Here is a 15,714-nt window from a genome sequence, read left to right on the forward strand (position 1 = left end):
CCTGCGGGGGGCCCGCGGCGCCCGTGGCCGGTGGGGGAGGCGCGGGCGGAGGACGCTCGGCGCTGGTTTCGGTGGCGGTTTCGCCTGCAGGCTGGGGCTCGCGGGAGCCCGAGAGGCGCGGTCCGCCGAGGGGAGCGCCGGGTGACTGGGGAGGCTGCCCCCCGGGGCGAGGGGCGACTGGGAGCCGCCGATGTGCTTGATTCGGGGAAAGGCTTAAAGCGACCAGTGCCCAGGCGTCGCGCACAACTTTTCGCTTTTATGGGAGCGGGAGATCTGTGAGCTGCGGGAATCCTGCCATCGGCTCCGGGGCTGCCGTTTGGGCGGTCCTCCAGGAGGGGATTGCTGCGCCCGCGTCCTGGGGGTCCTATCCCGAGCGCGGGGGCACTTGAGCCGGTCGCTGCCCGGGGAGGCTTGGATCCAGGGGGACCTCATCATTTTCGCCCCCACACACCCCTTTGGGTATCCTGGGGACCGGGAGTGGCTAGATTTAACCTGTGAAATATTCCTGGAGTCACGGTGCAGGCCACACTGGCTGCTTTGAATCCACTTAGTGCGAGTAGTGTTGACCCGCGTCGACTTAAGCCGGGGGGCGGGCAGCTAATTTCGAGTGAGGCTGGACTTCGAGGGAAGCTGCTCGCGCTTCGCATTCTCATCCGTGACCGAAAAGGCCGCCGACAGGTGGGCGGACCTGCCTCCGGGCGGTGCCTGCTCGGCCGGCCGGGGCGCGCCCTGCCCGGGCTGCCCCTGGGCGTCGAGGGGCGCGCGGACGCCGGGACCCGCACCGGCCGGCCGCGGGGATTCAGACCCCCAGGGCCGGCCCGCCCGCGCGTCGCCGGGGAAGGTGCGCGCGGGGCGGGGGCTCGCGGGACAAAATGGCCTCTGCGCCGCGGGCTGGGGCGGCTCGGGCCCCTCGCGTCCCCGGCGCAGCGGCCGAGTCCGACGAGAAGCCGTGGCATCCTCGGGCGGGACCGGGGCTCGCCGGGCAAACCGCCCACTTGGGAGTTACCCGGGGCGGGGAGGAGGCAGCTCTCCAGGCAGGTCCATGTGTGGCCCTCACGCACACAACAGGTGCATTATTGGGATCCCTGGAAAACAGAAACGCTTCCCATTAAGGCAGTTCTGATGATTCCTGCTGGGATCGAAAGCTAGTTCGTTCCAGACGGAGGTAGGTTCTCACAGCACGCATTCCCAAGTGTAACAGTTGTGCTTTTGCACTGTACACGCGAATCTTTATTTTCTTAGTGGTGCTTTAAAATAGACATTTTAGGCTGGGCACAGTGGCTCACGCCTGTAATGCCAACACTCTGGGAGGCTGAGGCTGGAGGATTGCTCGAGCTCAGGAGTTCCAGACCAGCCTGAGCAAGAGAGAGACCCCGTCTCCTACTATAAATAGAAAGAAATTAGCCAAACAACTAAAAAAATAGAAAAAATTAGCCCGGCACGGTGGGTGGCACATGCCTGTAGTCCCAGCTACTGGGGAGGCTGAGGCAGGAGGATTGCTTGAGCCCAGGAGTTTGAGGTTGCTGTGAGCTAGGCTGACACCACGCACGGCACTCTAGCCAGGGCAACAGAGTGAGACTTTGTCTCAAAAAATAAAATAAAATAGACATTTTAAATGATGGGGCCTGAAGAATAGATTTCACTTCGGACAACGCAACCTTTTTTTTTCTTTTGTAGTTTTGTGTTTATTAATTAGATGCCTCCTTTGTTAGGAGATGGAGAGGAGGCTAGGAAGTGAGGTAAAACAGATTCTCTACCTTTCTGCAGCTTCCAGTCTATCTAGAGAAATAATGGGCAGTCCCTTATATATATGAGGCACTGTGCTAAAAGCATTTTGTATTTTTTATCATTTAATAATACCAACAACACTAAAAGGCAGATCTTATTAGAACTCGATTTTCTTTTCTTTTTTTAGGTCACCCAACATAAACTTTGACTATAGAACTCGATTTTAAAAATGAGTGAACGCTTATGGGGGAAACACATTGCAGATGGGCTGGCTTGCAAACTGTTGAGCTAATCAGGGAAATTATATCAGAAACGGTAGTCCTTGATATTCCAGCACCATAACCAGATTTGGGGAATTTTTGTGGGTTTCTCTACTGTGGACCAGTCCCCATAGCCTGGTAATAAGTTTTCCCGTATCTTGCTTGATGCGGTAAAATTCCTGTTTTCTTCTAAAGATAATGTTGGGTTACTGCATTTTCACACTGATAAAAGGTTACTTTTTATCACATAAATTAACCATACAATATCTTTCACCATCTTGGAAACCTGACAGAGGGAAGTTTTCTTTTCTTTCTTTACTTTTTTCTCTCCGTGTTGCCTGAGCTAGAGTGCAGTGGTGTGATCATAGCTTGCTGCAACCTCAAACTCCTGGGCTCAAGTGATCCTCCTGCCTCAGCCTCCTCAGTAGCTGGAACTCTAGGCAGGTGCTACCATGCCTGACTAATTTTTTCTATTTTTGGCAGAGGCAGGGTCTCACTCTTGCTCAGGCTGTTCTCAAACTCCTGAGGTCAAGTTATCCTCCTGTCTTGGCCTCCCAGAGTGCTAGGATTACGAGCGTGAGCCGCCTCACCCAGCAGATTCTGCCTTTTAAATAAGCTCCCAAGTGATGCCTATATTGTTTGTACTTTTTTCCCCTTTCCCTCACACTCTAAGCCAGGCTTCCTCACACTGCAGCCCGTGGGCCACATGCTGGTGTTTTTGCCTGTGTGTTTTTTACTTCAAAATAAGATATGTGCAGCATGCATAGGAATTTGTTCATAGTTTTTTTTACACTATAGTCCGGCCCTCCAATGGTCTGAGGGACAGTGAACTGGCCCCCTGTTTAAAAAGTTTGAGGACCCCTGCTTAAGCACTTAATTACTTTTGCTGAGCTGAACTTGGAAAAAAACACACTTACTGGGTGTTAATTATATGGAAAACTTCAAGGCCTTCACTGCTGGACTGAAATCCCACCTCCGATATGGACTGTTGGTTTTATTAATATTAAGTGCTGATTGAACATCACTTTGTTCCAGGGACCAGGGATAGGTCATGGTCAAGACAGACATCTGAGTGCTTGTGAAGCTGGCATTCCAGATGGGGTGGAGATGGTAGCACTGAAAAAGAAAGAAAAAATAACAATTTTAGGTATGAGGGGGACATTTAATCTGAAAATAAAACAAATCTGCTGTGATGTTGAGGGGGGCAGGGGAGCAGACAGGGACTTTGTGGTTTCCTGGGCTTTCGGGGTGCAGGGCTGCAAAGTACCTGTCTGCTCCCCTGCCCTGCTCCAAGAATTAAAAGGAAAAAAAAATTGCTGTGATGGAGTGAGCAACTGTGAGGGCATCTCTGAAGAGATAACATTTGATCTGAGACCTGAACAGCAGGTGCCTGCTGTGTAGAGATCTGGGCTTTCTAGACTCCTGCAAGATCAATACCCTTCATGGATTGATACCTTCATTGTAAACAGTGATTCTCAAATATGTGATGTGTTTAAAAATCATCTGAGAGCTTATTTAAAATGCAATTTTTTTTTTGAGACAGAGTCTCACTTTGTTGCCAGGCTAGAGTGAGTGCCGTGGCATCAGCATAGCTCACAGCAGCCTCAAACTCCTGGGCTCAAGTGATCCTCCTGCCTCAGCCTCCCGAGTAGCTGGGACTACAGGCATGCACCACCATGCCCGGCTAATTTTTTCTATGTATATTAGTTGGCCAATTAATTTCTTTTTTATTTATAGTAGAGACAAGGTCTTGCTCTTGCTCTGGCTGGTTTTGAACTCCTGACCTTGAGCAATTTGCCTGCCTTGGCCTCCCAGAGTGCTAGGATTACAGGCCTGAGCCAGGTCACAATTTTTTTTATTTAAAAAAAAAAAACACTCTGTTGCCCGGGCCACAGTGCTGTGGCATCAGCCTAGCTCACAACAACCTCAAACTCCTGGGCTCAAGTGATCCTCCTGCTTCAACCTCCCAAGTAGCTGGGACTACAGGCATGTGCCACCATGCCCAGCTAATTTTATATATATATATATTTAGTTGTCCAGCTAATTTCTTTCTGTTTTTTAGTAGAGACAGCATCTCACTCTTGCTCAGGCTAGTCTCGAACTCTTGAGCTCAAAGGATCCACCTGCCTCAGCCTCCCAAAGTGCTAGGATTACAGGCGTGAGCCGCCATGCCCAGCCTAAAATTTGGCTGAGCTTGGTGGCTCACACCAGTAATCCTAGTATTTGGGGAGGATGAGGTGGGAGGATCCTTTGAACTCAGAAGTTTAAGATCAACCTGAGCAACATAATGAAACCTCATCTCTACAAAAAATAGAAAAATTAGGTGGGCATGGTGGCACACAGCTGTAGCCCCAGCTACTCAGGAGGCTGAGGCAGGAGGATAGTTTGAGCCTGGGAGTTTGAGATTGCAGTGAGTTATAATGACACCACTGCACTCTAGCTAGCGCAAGCAACAGAGGGAGACCCTGTCTCACACACACACAAAAGTAATTTCTGACACAGCTAGTCTATTACAAGATCTGCTTAATTTCAAAATTTGAGGCAATTTACTAATGATGTGCCTATAAACAGAATCATTCAATATCATGAACAACTTAAACTTTTTAAAGGCAAATGACAATTGCTGCATGGGATGTAAAAGGAACAGACTCTGTTCAAATATAATAAAGTTTATTTTTCACTTATTGACAGTTTTCTTTAAAGAATAATTTGAGGACAAAGCATTTTTATACTTTTTTTCATCTTAGCTTGGTTTTCTATTAAGACAGCTTTTGTTCATTAGACATTTTCAAGGGGGAAACATTTTTTATATTTTAACATGTTGGTTTTCAGCTTAACATATTCAGCAAGGATCTGCTGCTTCCCTTTTGCCCCTGACTCAGCTGTCTGACTTCTTTCCTTGTCACTCTTCTTGGCACAGGTTTGTGAAGATGAACAAGGGATCTCTTAGGCCAAATCTAGTGGCCTCTTCACTCATTTTATATTTATATTCACTCAACACATATATATTAACCAGATATTGTTAATGTTGCTGAGCACAGTCAGACTCTGCCTTGAAAGAGAACTTAGAAGTCCTCCAGTCCAGTCTCCCAAAAAATATTAAATAACTTAAGCTTTGCATAAATGTCATGAGCTCAAATTGTTTGTTATTTTTGGAGAGGGTGCAGGGTCTGGGTGAGGGAGAGACTTCCTAACATTGAGATGAAATCGGACCCTATGGGTTTTGGTATGGGTTTTTTTTTTAACCATTTCTAGGACAACAAAGACTTCAGATACTTCAAGGCTACCAGCCTGGTCCTTCTAATGTTCAGTTCTCCAGGTCACACATTTCATGTTTCTCCAATTGTTTGTCTTACAACTTGGTTTTTCTAGATCCTTAACATTTTTAGTCACCCTCTTGGAGAGGTACCTGGTTTAGAATGTGATCTACAAATTTCAGGTTTTGTTTCTGTTTAATTACTGTATCCATCCTAGATCTGAGCACTATTCCTGTAAATACGGCCTAAGTTTGGGATAGCTTTTTAGCTTTTGTTGAAATTCTTGCCAAGAAAATGTACTTTTTTACAACAAACAGCTATAATCTGAGCATGCTCTAGTCCCTGATGTAAGATGGCATAATATTTGCTGTAACCTATATCCTCTCATATACTTTAAATCATCTCTAGATTACTTATAATACTGAATGTAAATGCCATGTAAATTGTTACATTTTTATTTTTTGTTTTTTTTTTTATGCAACAGACTGGCTTAATATATATTTTTAAAAATTGTATTTTTTGTTGTTGTATCATCCTTTCTTGTTTTTTCCCCTCAAATATTTTCTGTCTGAGGTTGGTTGAAGAACCCTCAGATAGGGCCAACTCTATTCGAAAATGGATATAATATACCTACAAGTGTCTAAACACTGAAATTTCTCACCTTCCATATAACCACCTTACTGCGAATGCATTTGCTTATTTTCTTTAAGACATTATCTTACGTAGCCCAGGCCAAAGGCCTGGATTATTCTTCCCTTTGACAGTGAAGGGCACTAAGGCTCGGAGAAGATGAGGAACTTGTGTCAGGTTGTGAGCTAGTAAGTGGGGCTGTTAAATCCACTAGGTTGGTTTTAACTCACCATTCTGACCCGACAGAGATCTTGATTAGTGTTGGTGGACTTCTAGCCAGTGGGTTAGTAATCCTTTCCAGTATTTGGTTAGCTGCAAATCTGGATAAGCTTGTCTCTTCCACCTTGCCTGTGGTTAACTGGAGACCTCCCACCGGCTGGATGTAAATAGTCCATTCTTTTGTGGTAATTGAGTGCCATTGTTCAGCTCCTTGGAAATCTGCTCAACCATGCCAGGAGAAGGTACTCAAGATTCCCAGGATTCTTTCCCTCTACATTCCCTTCATCCATCAGTCTGGTAACCTTCTCTTTCAAAAGGAAATGAAGTTGGTGTAGCCTGACTTGTTCTTAATGAGCTTTCTAAAATTATTTGCTTCAGTGTAAAATCTCTGCTACTGGGGAGACTTAATAACTCTGAATCCTGGAAATAGCAATTTGAAAAGAGATTTTGTTTGAATTTTTGACAACTTCAGCCTGTCTGAATTAATTTAGAGTTTTCAGAAACTGATACTGAGCCTGGAATTTTGGGGACAGTCTTGAATGAATGAGTCGTAGGTATAGAAGGTCCTCCGAGGTCAGTATTTGTCACTATTTGACATTCAGCTTCAGAAATGGGGAGCCACATTTAATAGTGTTTAAATTCAGGTTTTCTTAATGTTCTTTTTTTGAGCATCAATTAGGAAGACAATCTTAACTTTTACCCTTCTGTAGCATCTATAACATCTTGGGCTTAAATTTATGTGTATATTTCACCATTTGAATATAGAGACTTGGGTGCCAATTACAGGGCTGTGTACACTTACATTTTTGTGCTCTTCCGTATGTTTTTTATTTTTTTATTTCAGCATATCACAGAGGTACAAATGTTTAGTTTATGTATATTGCCTTTGCCCCACCAGAGTCAGAGCCTCAAGCGTTTCCATCCCCAGTCGGTGAGCACCGCACCCATTAGGGGTGAATATACCCATCCCCTCCCCACTTGCCTGACACCCGATGAATATTATTACTACATGTGCAGTTAAGTGTTGATCAGTTAATACCAATTTGATAATGAGTACATGTGGTGCTTGTTTTTCCATTCTTGTGATACTTTACTTAGTAGAACGGACTCTAGCTCTATCCAGGATAATACAAGCAATGCTAGATCACCATTGTTTTTTGTGGCTGAGTAGAACACCATGGTATACATATACCACATTTTATTAATCCACTTGTGTATATCATGGGCACTTGGTTTGTTTCCATATCTTTGCAGTTGTGAATTGTGCTGCTATAAACATTCTATTGCAGATGTCTTATTTTTATTTATTTTTTTCAGCATATTATGGGGGTACAAATGTTAAGGTTACATATGTTGCCCTTCCCTCCCTCAAGTCAGAGCTTCAAGTGTGTCCATCCCCCAGTTGGTGCGCATAGCACCAGATGTCTTTTTTATAGAATGTCTTTTGTTCTTTTAGGTAGATGCCCAGTAATGGGATTGCTGAATCAAATGGTAGTTCCGCTTATAGCTGTTTGAGGTATCCCCATATTACTTCCCATAGAGGTTGTACTAGTTTGCAGTCCCACTATTCTGTATGTTGTGCTTTAATAAAGTGGTTTTTAAAAAATAATGTAGAGAAGTTGTCTTCCCTCATTGATTGAAAAATTTTGCCAATTGTGTTGATGTTACTACCATTCAATATATTTTCACCTTTAAGGTTTTATCTAATATATACAGTTGGGCACGGTTTAATTCTGAGAGATTGGGAATTGACCTTAATGATGTGGAAGAGAGTTGTCATTAATTTTAAAGAATAAAATTAATTGATTTGAATTGATTTTCTGTTCTTAACATAGTAATGTATGATTGCATAGGCCTCATTAGAAAAGGAAAAAAATTAATTAGACACTTTAATATACTCAGATTATAGACGTTGCTCAAGTGTCATTCAGGGGTAATACCTGATACTCTACCGTTACCTTCAACCTGAAAGCATAAGAGATTTTGCAGGCAAAAATATCCATGGTCCCATCTGATAAATGTAAACATTCAACAAATATTTGCTCATGTACCCTGTGCCAGGCCTTGTTTTAATCAGTGAACAACATAGGCAAAACTTCCTGCTTATGTGGAATTAACCATCAGTGGATCTCAAAGTTCCCTTTTTTGCTAATCACTGGTATAATCAGTGAAAGAATTTATTGCTGGTTCTGTCAGATTTGAATCTGAAATGTTGGGTTTTTTTTTTTATTATTATTATTATTTTTGAGACAGAGTCTTAACTCTGTTATCCTGGCTAGAGTGCCGTGGTATCAGCCTACCTCACAGCAACCTCAAACTCTTGGACTCAAGTGATCTTCCTGCCTCAGCCTCCCGAGTAGCTGGGACTACAGGCATGCACCACCATGCCTGGCTAATTTTTTCTATATATGTTTAGTTGTCCAATTAATTTCTTTGTATTTTTAGTAGAGACGGGGTCTTGCTCTTGCTCAGGCTAGTCTCAAATTCCTGAGCTCAAATGATCCACCCGCCTCAGCCTCCCAGAGTGCTAGCATTACAGGCGTGAGCCATCGCGCCCAGCCTGAAATGTTGGTTGTTAGTGTGCTCATGACCAAAGAGTGACCAGATGTACCAAAGTTAGGCAAGCATGAAAATGAGATTTATTGAGGAGAGAAAGGATTATAGAGCAAGAGCAAGATGCAGGTTTACAGAGCATGATACGTACACAACATATGACAGCCAGACCCATTGTCACAGCAAAGGAAGAGCAAAAGGAAGGGGCAAAAAGGGCCTAGTTATGGTCTGTGTCTTGTTTTATAGTTCAGAGGTCCCCATGGAACCATTCTGATTGGACACTTGGGAATTGCATGACTTTTTTTTTTTTTTTTTTGAGACAGAGTCTCACTTTGTTGCCCAGGCTAGAGTGAGTGCCGTGGCATCAGCTTAGCTCACAGCAACCTCAAACTCCTGGGCTCAAGCAATCCTACTGCCTCAGCCTCCCGAGTAGCTGGGACTACAGGCATACGCCACCATGCCCGGCTAATTTTTTCTACATATATTAGTTGGTCAATTAATTTCTTTCTATTTATAGTAGAGATGGGGTCTCACTCTTGCTCCAGCTGGTTTCAAACTACTGACCTCGAGCAATCCTCCCGCCTTGGCCTCTCAGAGTGCTAGGATTACAGACGTGAGCCACTGCATGACTTGAGTCTAACTACGCCTGCGGGTTGTTCTAGTTCAATTTCCAGACTCCATGGTACCAATACGGCTTGGCCTGTGGGCTAGAGAGTCCTCTGCATTCTTTTGCAGCTGGTGTGCTAAGTTCTGATTGGCAGATTCATAGGATTTTCCCTCCTCCCCCAGGTGTAGCAGTAGCTCAGAGCAAGATTAAGGTGGGACAAGACCAAGATGGGAGCCTGGGGCCCACCCTTGTCCTTCTTCCCAGGTGGGGCAATTGCACCAAGGCACCAAGACACCCACTTTCGTCCCTAGGAGGCCCGGAATCCCTTGCTGACTACCTATCATTTCAACATAGCTAACAGGAGAGGCATAATGTGCTGTAGTTAATGTGGTGAAGTACCTTGCCAGAGTCTCCAACACTGGATTTTCCAGAATAAACCTTTTTAGTTTTGGGATTGTATATTTACCACATCTGGCTAAGACTGTCTTTTTCCTAGAGAGCTCTCAGTGCCCATGGATCCACCTGTGGACTTAGGGACAGATGACTTCCAGCTCACTCCCTCGTGGATATTAACACCAGATGTCCACGCCATACAAAAGCTAGTGTATCCCAAGTAGAACTCATGTTTTAAAGTTGTGATAGTGGAAAGGACACGAGATCTTTTGGGTTCAAGTTACGTCTCAGTGACACACTGGCCTCCATATGACCTTGAGCATATTACTTCACATCTCTTTGTGACCCTCTTTGCATCTGTAAAGTTGCTAATCAACCACAGAGGTTTGTTTTGAGGATGAAATGAGAATTTTATGTAAAGCACCTGGCACATGGGTAGATATTTGATGAACATTAGTTTCCTTCCCCTTTCCTGGGCCCTGAGCTAGTCCTCTGTGGTCACCTCACACCAGGGTGTGCTGCTGCTGGACCACGTGCTCTTTTTTACTCTGTTCACTTTGAGCTTCAAATCTGGTCAAACTTATTTATTATATTTTCCTTGCTGAGAACCTCGAACTAGCTTTCTGTTTCCACCTGAATGAGATGAGAAGCTCCCACTAGACTTTCGGAGTCCTCTATATCCTCACCATAGCCTTATTTTAGGAGATTACAGCGTTCCAATACGTTCCCCTCGGGTCTCCTCATTGTCCCATAAGCCAGTCACATGTGTATCAGCACCAGACCAGCCTGGATGCCCTTCCTTCATTCTGGGACCCCAGCTTTTGGCTGTTCCTCCTTTAAGTCTTCCCCACGTATCCTCTTGGGACTCTTCATCGTGTAGTTCAGCCTTAAATGATGCCTGAAGTTGTTGCTGTTTTCTTTGTGTGTGACTTTCCCAAGAACTATGTCCGGTGGGGAACCTGTGGCCTTTTAGGCCCTTAAAAATACGGCCTTTTGACTGAATCCAAATTTTACAGAACAAATCCTTTTATTAAAAGGGGCGCAGCAGAGAAAGACGAACGTTTTCTTGCCTCCTTTGGTGCTTAAAAAATAACAATCTTGAAATCAGAAGGCCGCAGGTTCCCCACCTGTGGTTTCCTCTCAGATGTTTAGGGACTTCTGCTCTGGGGAGTTTTAGAGCAAAATCACTCACTCTTCTTTTCTCTCAGGAAAGAACTCATTAATACAATGTGTGTGCAAGTTTTTCCCCTTTTGTAAAATGTATGCTCAATTTTGAAGACTTGGAAAAGGGGATAAGGGGATAAAATGTCTACAATCCTACCATTCATGGATACATTTGTAATAATTTTTTTTTGTTTTTGAGACAGAGTCTCACTTTGTTGCCCAGGCTAGAGTGAGTGCTGTGGCGTCAGCCTAGCTCACAGCAACCTCAAACTCCTGGGCTCAAGCAATCCTCCTGCCTCAACCTCCCGAGTAGATGGGACTACAGGCATGCGCCACCGTGTCAGGCTAATTTTTTGTATATATATTTTTAGTTGGTCAATTAATTTATTTCTATTTTTGGTAGAGACGGGGTCATGCTCAGGCTGGTTTTGAACTCCTCACCTCTAGCAATCCACCCGCCTCGGACTCCCAGAGTGCTAGGATTATAGGCCTGAGCCACCGTGCCTGGCCTCATTTGTAATAATTTTTAATGATAGAGGCATACTTTTTCACCAGTTAGATTGTGTTAGTTAACATTGAAGGGCCTGGTATGTGCTAGAGATAGACACTACTGTATGTGTATTTTAATATGCTTTCTCATTTTACATAAAACTTTCAGAAGTAATGTGAAATAATAAATATATTTTCTTTACATGTCTTTGTTCTTTGAAGTGACTTTAAAAATATAATTTATACCTATGCTATAAAATAACAATTTGTGAAATTATCATTATTATTTTTTTTTGTGACAGAGTCTCGCTTTGTTGCCCAGGCTAGAGTGAATGCCATGGTGTCAGCCTAGCTCACAGCAACCTCAAACTCCTGGGCTCAAGCATCCTGCTGCCTCAGTCTCCCCAGTAGCTGGGACTACAGGCATGAGCCATCATGCCTGGCTAACTTTTTCTATATATATGTTAGTCGGCCAATTATTTTCTTTCTATTTATAGGATAGATGGGGTCTTGCTCTTGCTCAGGCTGGTTTTGAACTCCTGACCTCGAGCAATCTGCCCGCCTTGGCCTCCCAGAGTGCTAGGATTACAGGCCTGAGCCACCTCGCCCGGCCTGTGAAATTATCATTATTATAACTTAAAATTTCAAGTCTAAAAAATACTTGTATGCCAGGGATGTGTAGGACTTGATGTGAGGTACAATGAGGAATTCCAGGCTGAATAACTTTTTGTTTTTTTTTTTTGGAGACAGAGTCTCGCTTTGTTACCTGGGCTAGAGTGCTGTGGTGTCGGCCTAACTCACAGTAACCTCAAACTCCTGGGGTTAACTGATTCTCTTGCCTTAGCCTCTGAGAAGCTGGATCTACAGGTACACAACAACCACGCCTGACCAATTTTCTATTTTTAGTAGAGATGGGTTCTCACTGTTGCCCAGGCAGTCTCAGAAATCCTGACCTCAAGCCATCCTCTCGCCTTGTCCTCCCAGAGTGCTAGAATTACAGGCATAAGCCACCGAGCCTGGCCCAGGCTGAATAATTCTTATGCTCATTGATTTCCTGTGCTCAAGGAATTAATGGTCCAATATGTAAAAATAACAATGGAAAGGATAAAGGAAATACTTATGTATTGAGTGGTTACTTGGAGATTGGTATCATTAGTTTTCTTTGTGATGCAAGGAAACTCTGAGCTCAGTAGTAACGCCATTACCCTACATTTGTTGCTTAGATTGGCTTATCTTGGGAGCTGCTGGGGATTGCTCATCCTGAACATCAGGTGACCATCGACATCAGCCATGTCATCAAGGCCTTTGGAAAGTCCACCTCCTTATAACCCTGATGAATTGTAAGTAAATAATTCTTTAGTTATTTTCTTTCTTTAAAGTCTGTCATATGTAAAAAAATGTGTATGGTAGAAACTTTCATCTATTAAATGTTTATGTGCTTTTAAAAGTAAAATAGTATGTGTACTTGTAAATTTAAATTGTGCTAAAGGGTATGCAGTGAAAAGTGAGTTTCCCTCTTACTATTAACTTCCAGGATGACAGTTTTTCTCTGCAAAGGTAACTGCTGTCACATGCTTCTATTGTTTGCTTCAAGAGATTGTCTGGGTTTATGTTTGTGTGTATATTTATTCTGTTTTGCTCTTCACAAATGGTATGAAACTTCCATATAAATGCCTTATTTAGATGACCACTAGCAACATATTGTCAATTAAAAAAAACAACAGCATTTTCATCACCCTCCAAGGAAACCTGTGTATCAGCAGAAAATGCTCTAAAATTAACTGTGGTGATGGTTGTACAACTCTGTGAATATACTAAAAACTACTGAACTGTCCATTCTAAATGGGTAAATTGTATGCTGTATGATTATATCTATTAAATAAAGCTTTTTTAAAAATTGACAATATGTTGCTAATGGCCATCTAAAGGCATTTACTGATTCCTAAACATGTATGACACATGTTATGACAACATATTTTTTATATGCTGGAGAATATAGTAATTGAGGAGTGCTCCTAATTAACTTGTTACTTATGTTGTTTTTGTAAATAATGATGAACTATAACATACCTATAGAAAATGGCACAGAACACATTTAGAAGATGATGAATAAAGACAAAGCAAACATCTATACAGTCATCACGCTGGTCAAGAAACAATAACCTCAAACTCCTTCCCTGTTTCCTCTCCTTTCCCCTGGAAACCACTGTCCTGACATATGGTTATTAATTGCTTTTCTTTATTATTTTACCACTTATATATCCTAAACAATTCAGTTTAGTTTTACTTATTTATTTTTTTTTTTTTTTGAGACAGAGTCTCACTTTGTTGCCCAGGCTAGAGTGAGTGCCGTGGCATCAGCCTAGCTCACAGCAACCTCAATCTCCTGGGCTCAGCGATCCTCCTGCCTCAGCCTCCCGAGTAGCTGGGACTACAGGCATGCGCCACCATGCCCGGCTAATTTTTTGTATATATATTTTTAGTTGGTCAATTAATTTCTTTCTATTTTTTTGGTAGAGACGGGGTCTCGCTCAGGCTGGTTTCGAACTCCTGACCTTGAGCGATCCGCCCGCCTCGGCCTCCCAAAGTGCTAGGATTACAGGCGTGAGCCACCGCGCCCGGCCTAGTTTTACTTATTTTTAAACTTTATATGACTATAATAATGCTATATGTATTCTTTTTTCTTTCAGCATTACCTCTAAGGTTTATCATGTAACTAAATATATTCATAGTTCATCATTTTTTGCTTCATAACAGCACTATAGAAATATAATTTGAGCCATATTTTTAATTTTATGTTTTCTTGTAACCACATCAAAATAACGGGAGAAATTAATTTTAATAATATATTTCACTTAACCAGTGAATCTAAAATATTATTTTAACATGTGATACAAAAATGATTCATGAGATACTTTACATTCTTTTTTCATATTATGTCTTTGAAATCCACTATATTTTACACATTAAATAGCACATCACAGTTTGGACTCATGGCATTTCAAGTGCTCAATAGACCCATGTCGCTAGTGGCTGCCATATTGGACAGCACAGCTCTGTAGTATTCCATTGTATGGATATATTAGTTACCTATTCCACTGTAGGTGGACATTTGGACTACGTCCAGTTTTGGGTTACCATAAGCAATGCTTTTGTGAACTTTTTTTTTTTTTTTTTTTTTTTTTTTGAGACAGAGTCTCTCCCTGTTGCCCAGGCTAGAGTGCCGTGGCATCAGCCTAGCTCACAGCAACCTCAAACTCCTGGGCTCAAGCAATCCTTCTGCCTCAGCCTCCCAAGTATCTGAGACTACAGGCATGAGCCACCATTCCTGGCTAATTTTTTCTATATATTTTTAGTTGGCCAATTAATTTCTTTCTATTTATAGTAGAGACGGGGTCTGGTTCTTGCTCAGGCTGGTTTCGAACTCCTGACCTTGAGCGATCCACCTGCCTCGGCCTACCAGAGTGCTAGGATTACAGTCATGAGCCACCACGCCTGGCCTGCTGTGAACTTTTACACTGTTGAGGGTAATATATCTGGTACCATCACTTTGGAAAACAGTTTGACACTGTCTAATAGCATTGCAGATATAAAAATCTATAACCTACAGATTCCACTCCTGGGTATATACTGTAGAAAAATAAATGCTTTTTGTACCAGAACACGCATTCAAGGATGTTTAGCATTACGCTGTCTGCAATACCCCCAAAGAGAGACAACCTAAATGTCTGAGTAGAATGGGTTGTGGAATTTCCATGCTTGACATTTACAAAGACCAATTTATCAGTGTTCCCTCTAGTTTCTCCACTTCCTTTTTGTTTTCATACGCATATAATGAGATAATTTCTATGAATTCTCATGGTCAGCAGTAGCCAGTAGTGAGATGCCTCGTTTGGGTGTGAGGAAGGTCATCTGTGGAAATGATGGCGAAAATAAAAGGGGCTGGGGTCAATTTTGCCTCTCCAGGGCCCATAGTTCTTAGATACATCAATGTGTCTGTCACAAGCAGTATGCTTATGATTAAATTACTGGGATTTGCAAAGCACTTCGAGACAGAATCTCACTTTGTTGGCCAGGCTAGAGTGCCGTGGGGTCAGCCTAGCTCACAGCAAATTCAAACTCTTGGGCTCAAGCGATCCTCCTGCCTCAGCCTCCTAGTAGCTGGGACTACAGGCATGCACCACCATGCCCGACTAATTTTTACTATTTTTAGTAGAGAGGGGTTCTCCCTCTTGTTCAGGCTGGTCTTGAACTCCTGACCTCGAGCAATCCTCCTGCCTTGGCCTCCCAGAGTGCTAGGATTACAGGCGTGAGCCACTGTGCCCCGCCTGCAAAGCATTTTTTATAAAGGATTCAAGATCCAATTAGACATTACCCTGATGAGCTCTCATTGCACATTTGGTTTACTTTGTAG

At 43.1% G+C, this 15,714-nt stretch overlaps 1 protein-coding gene across 3 annotated transcripts in view; it reads left to right on the top strand.

The window, feature by feature from the left end:
- Positions 1 to 15,714, top strand: part of OCLN (occludin) — a 60,203-nt gene that overhangs the window by 464 nt on the left and 44,025 nt on the right. For 2 of the 3 annotated variants that reach the window (XM_012783150.3, XM_012783142.3), the window contains exon 2: positions 12,524 to 12,640. In XM_012783150.3, the coding sequence (XP_012638604.1) occupies positions 12,591 to 12,640 (50 nt within the window). In that variant the 5' untranslated portion in view covers positions 12,524 to 12,590. Of the gene's footprint in view, positions 1 to 11,896; positions 12,168 to 12,523; positions 12,641 to 15,714 lie in introns of those variants that run through there. The other variant, XM_012783161.3, reaches the window with a different exon arrangement.

The sequence above is a fragment of the Microcebus murinus genome, chromosome 11 (assembly GCF_040939455.1).
Source record: "Microcebus murinus isolate Inina chromosome 11, M.murinus_Inina_mat1.0, whole genome shotgun sequence".
Taxonomy (NCBI): domain Eukaryota; kingdom Metazoa; phylum Chordata; class Mammalia; order Primates; family Cheirogaleidae; genus Microcebus; species Microcebus murinus.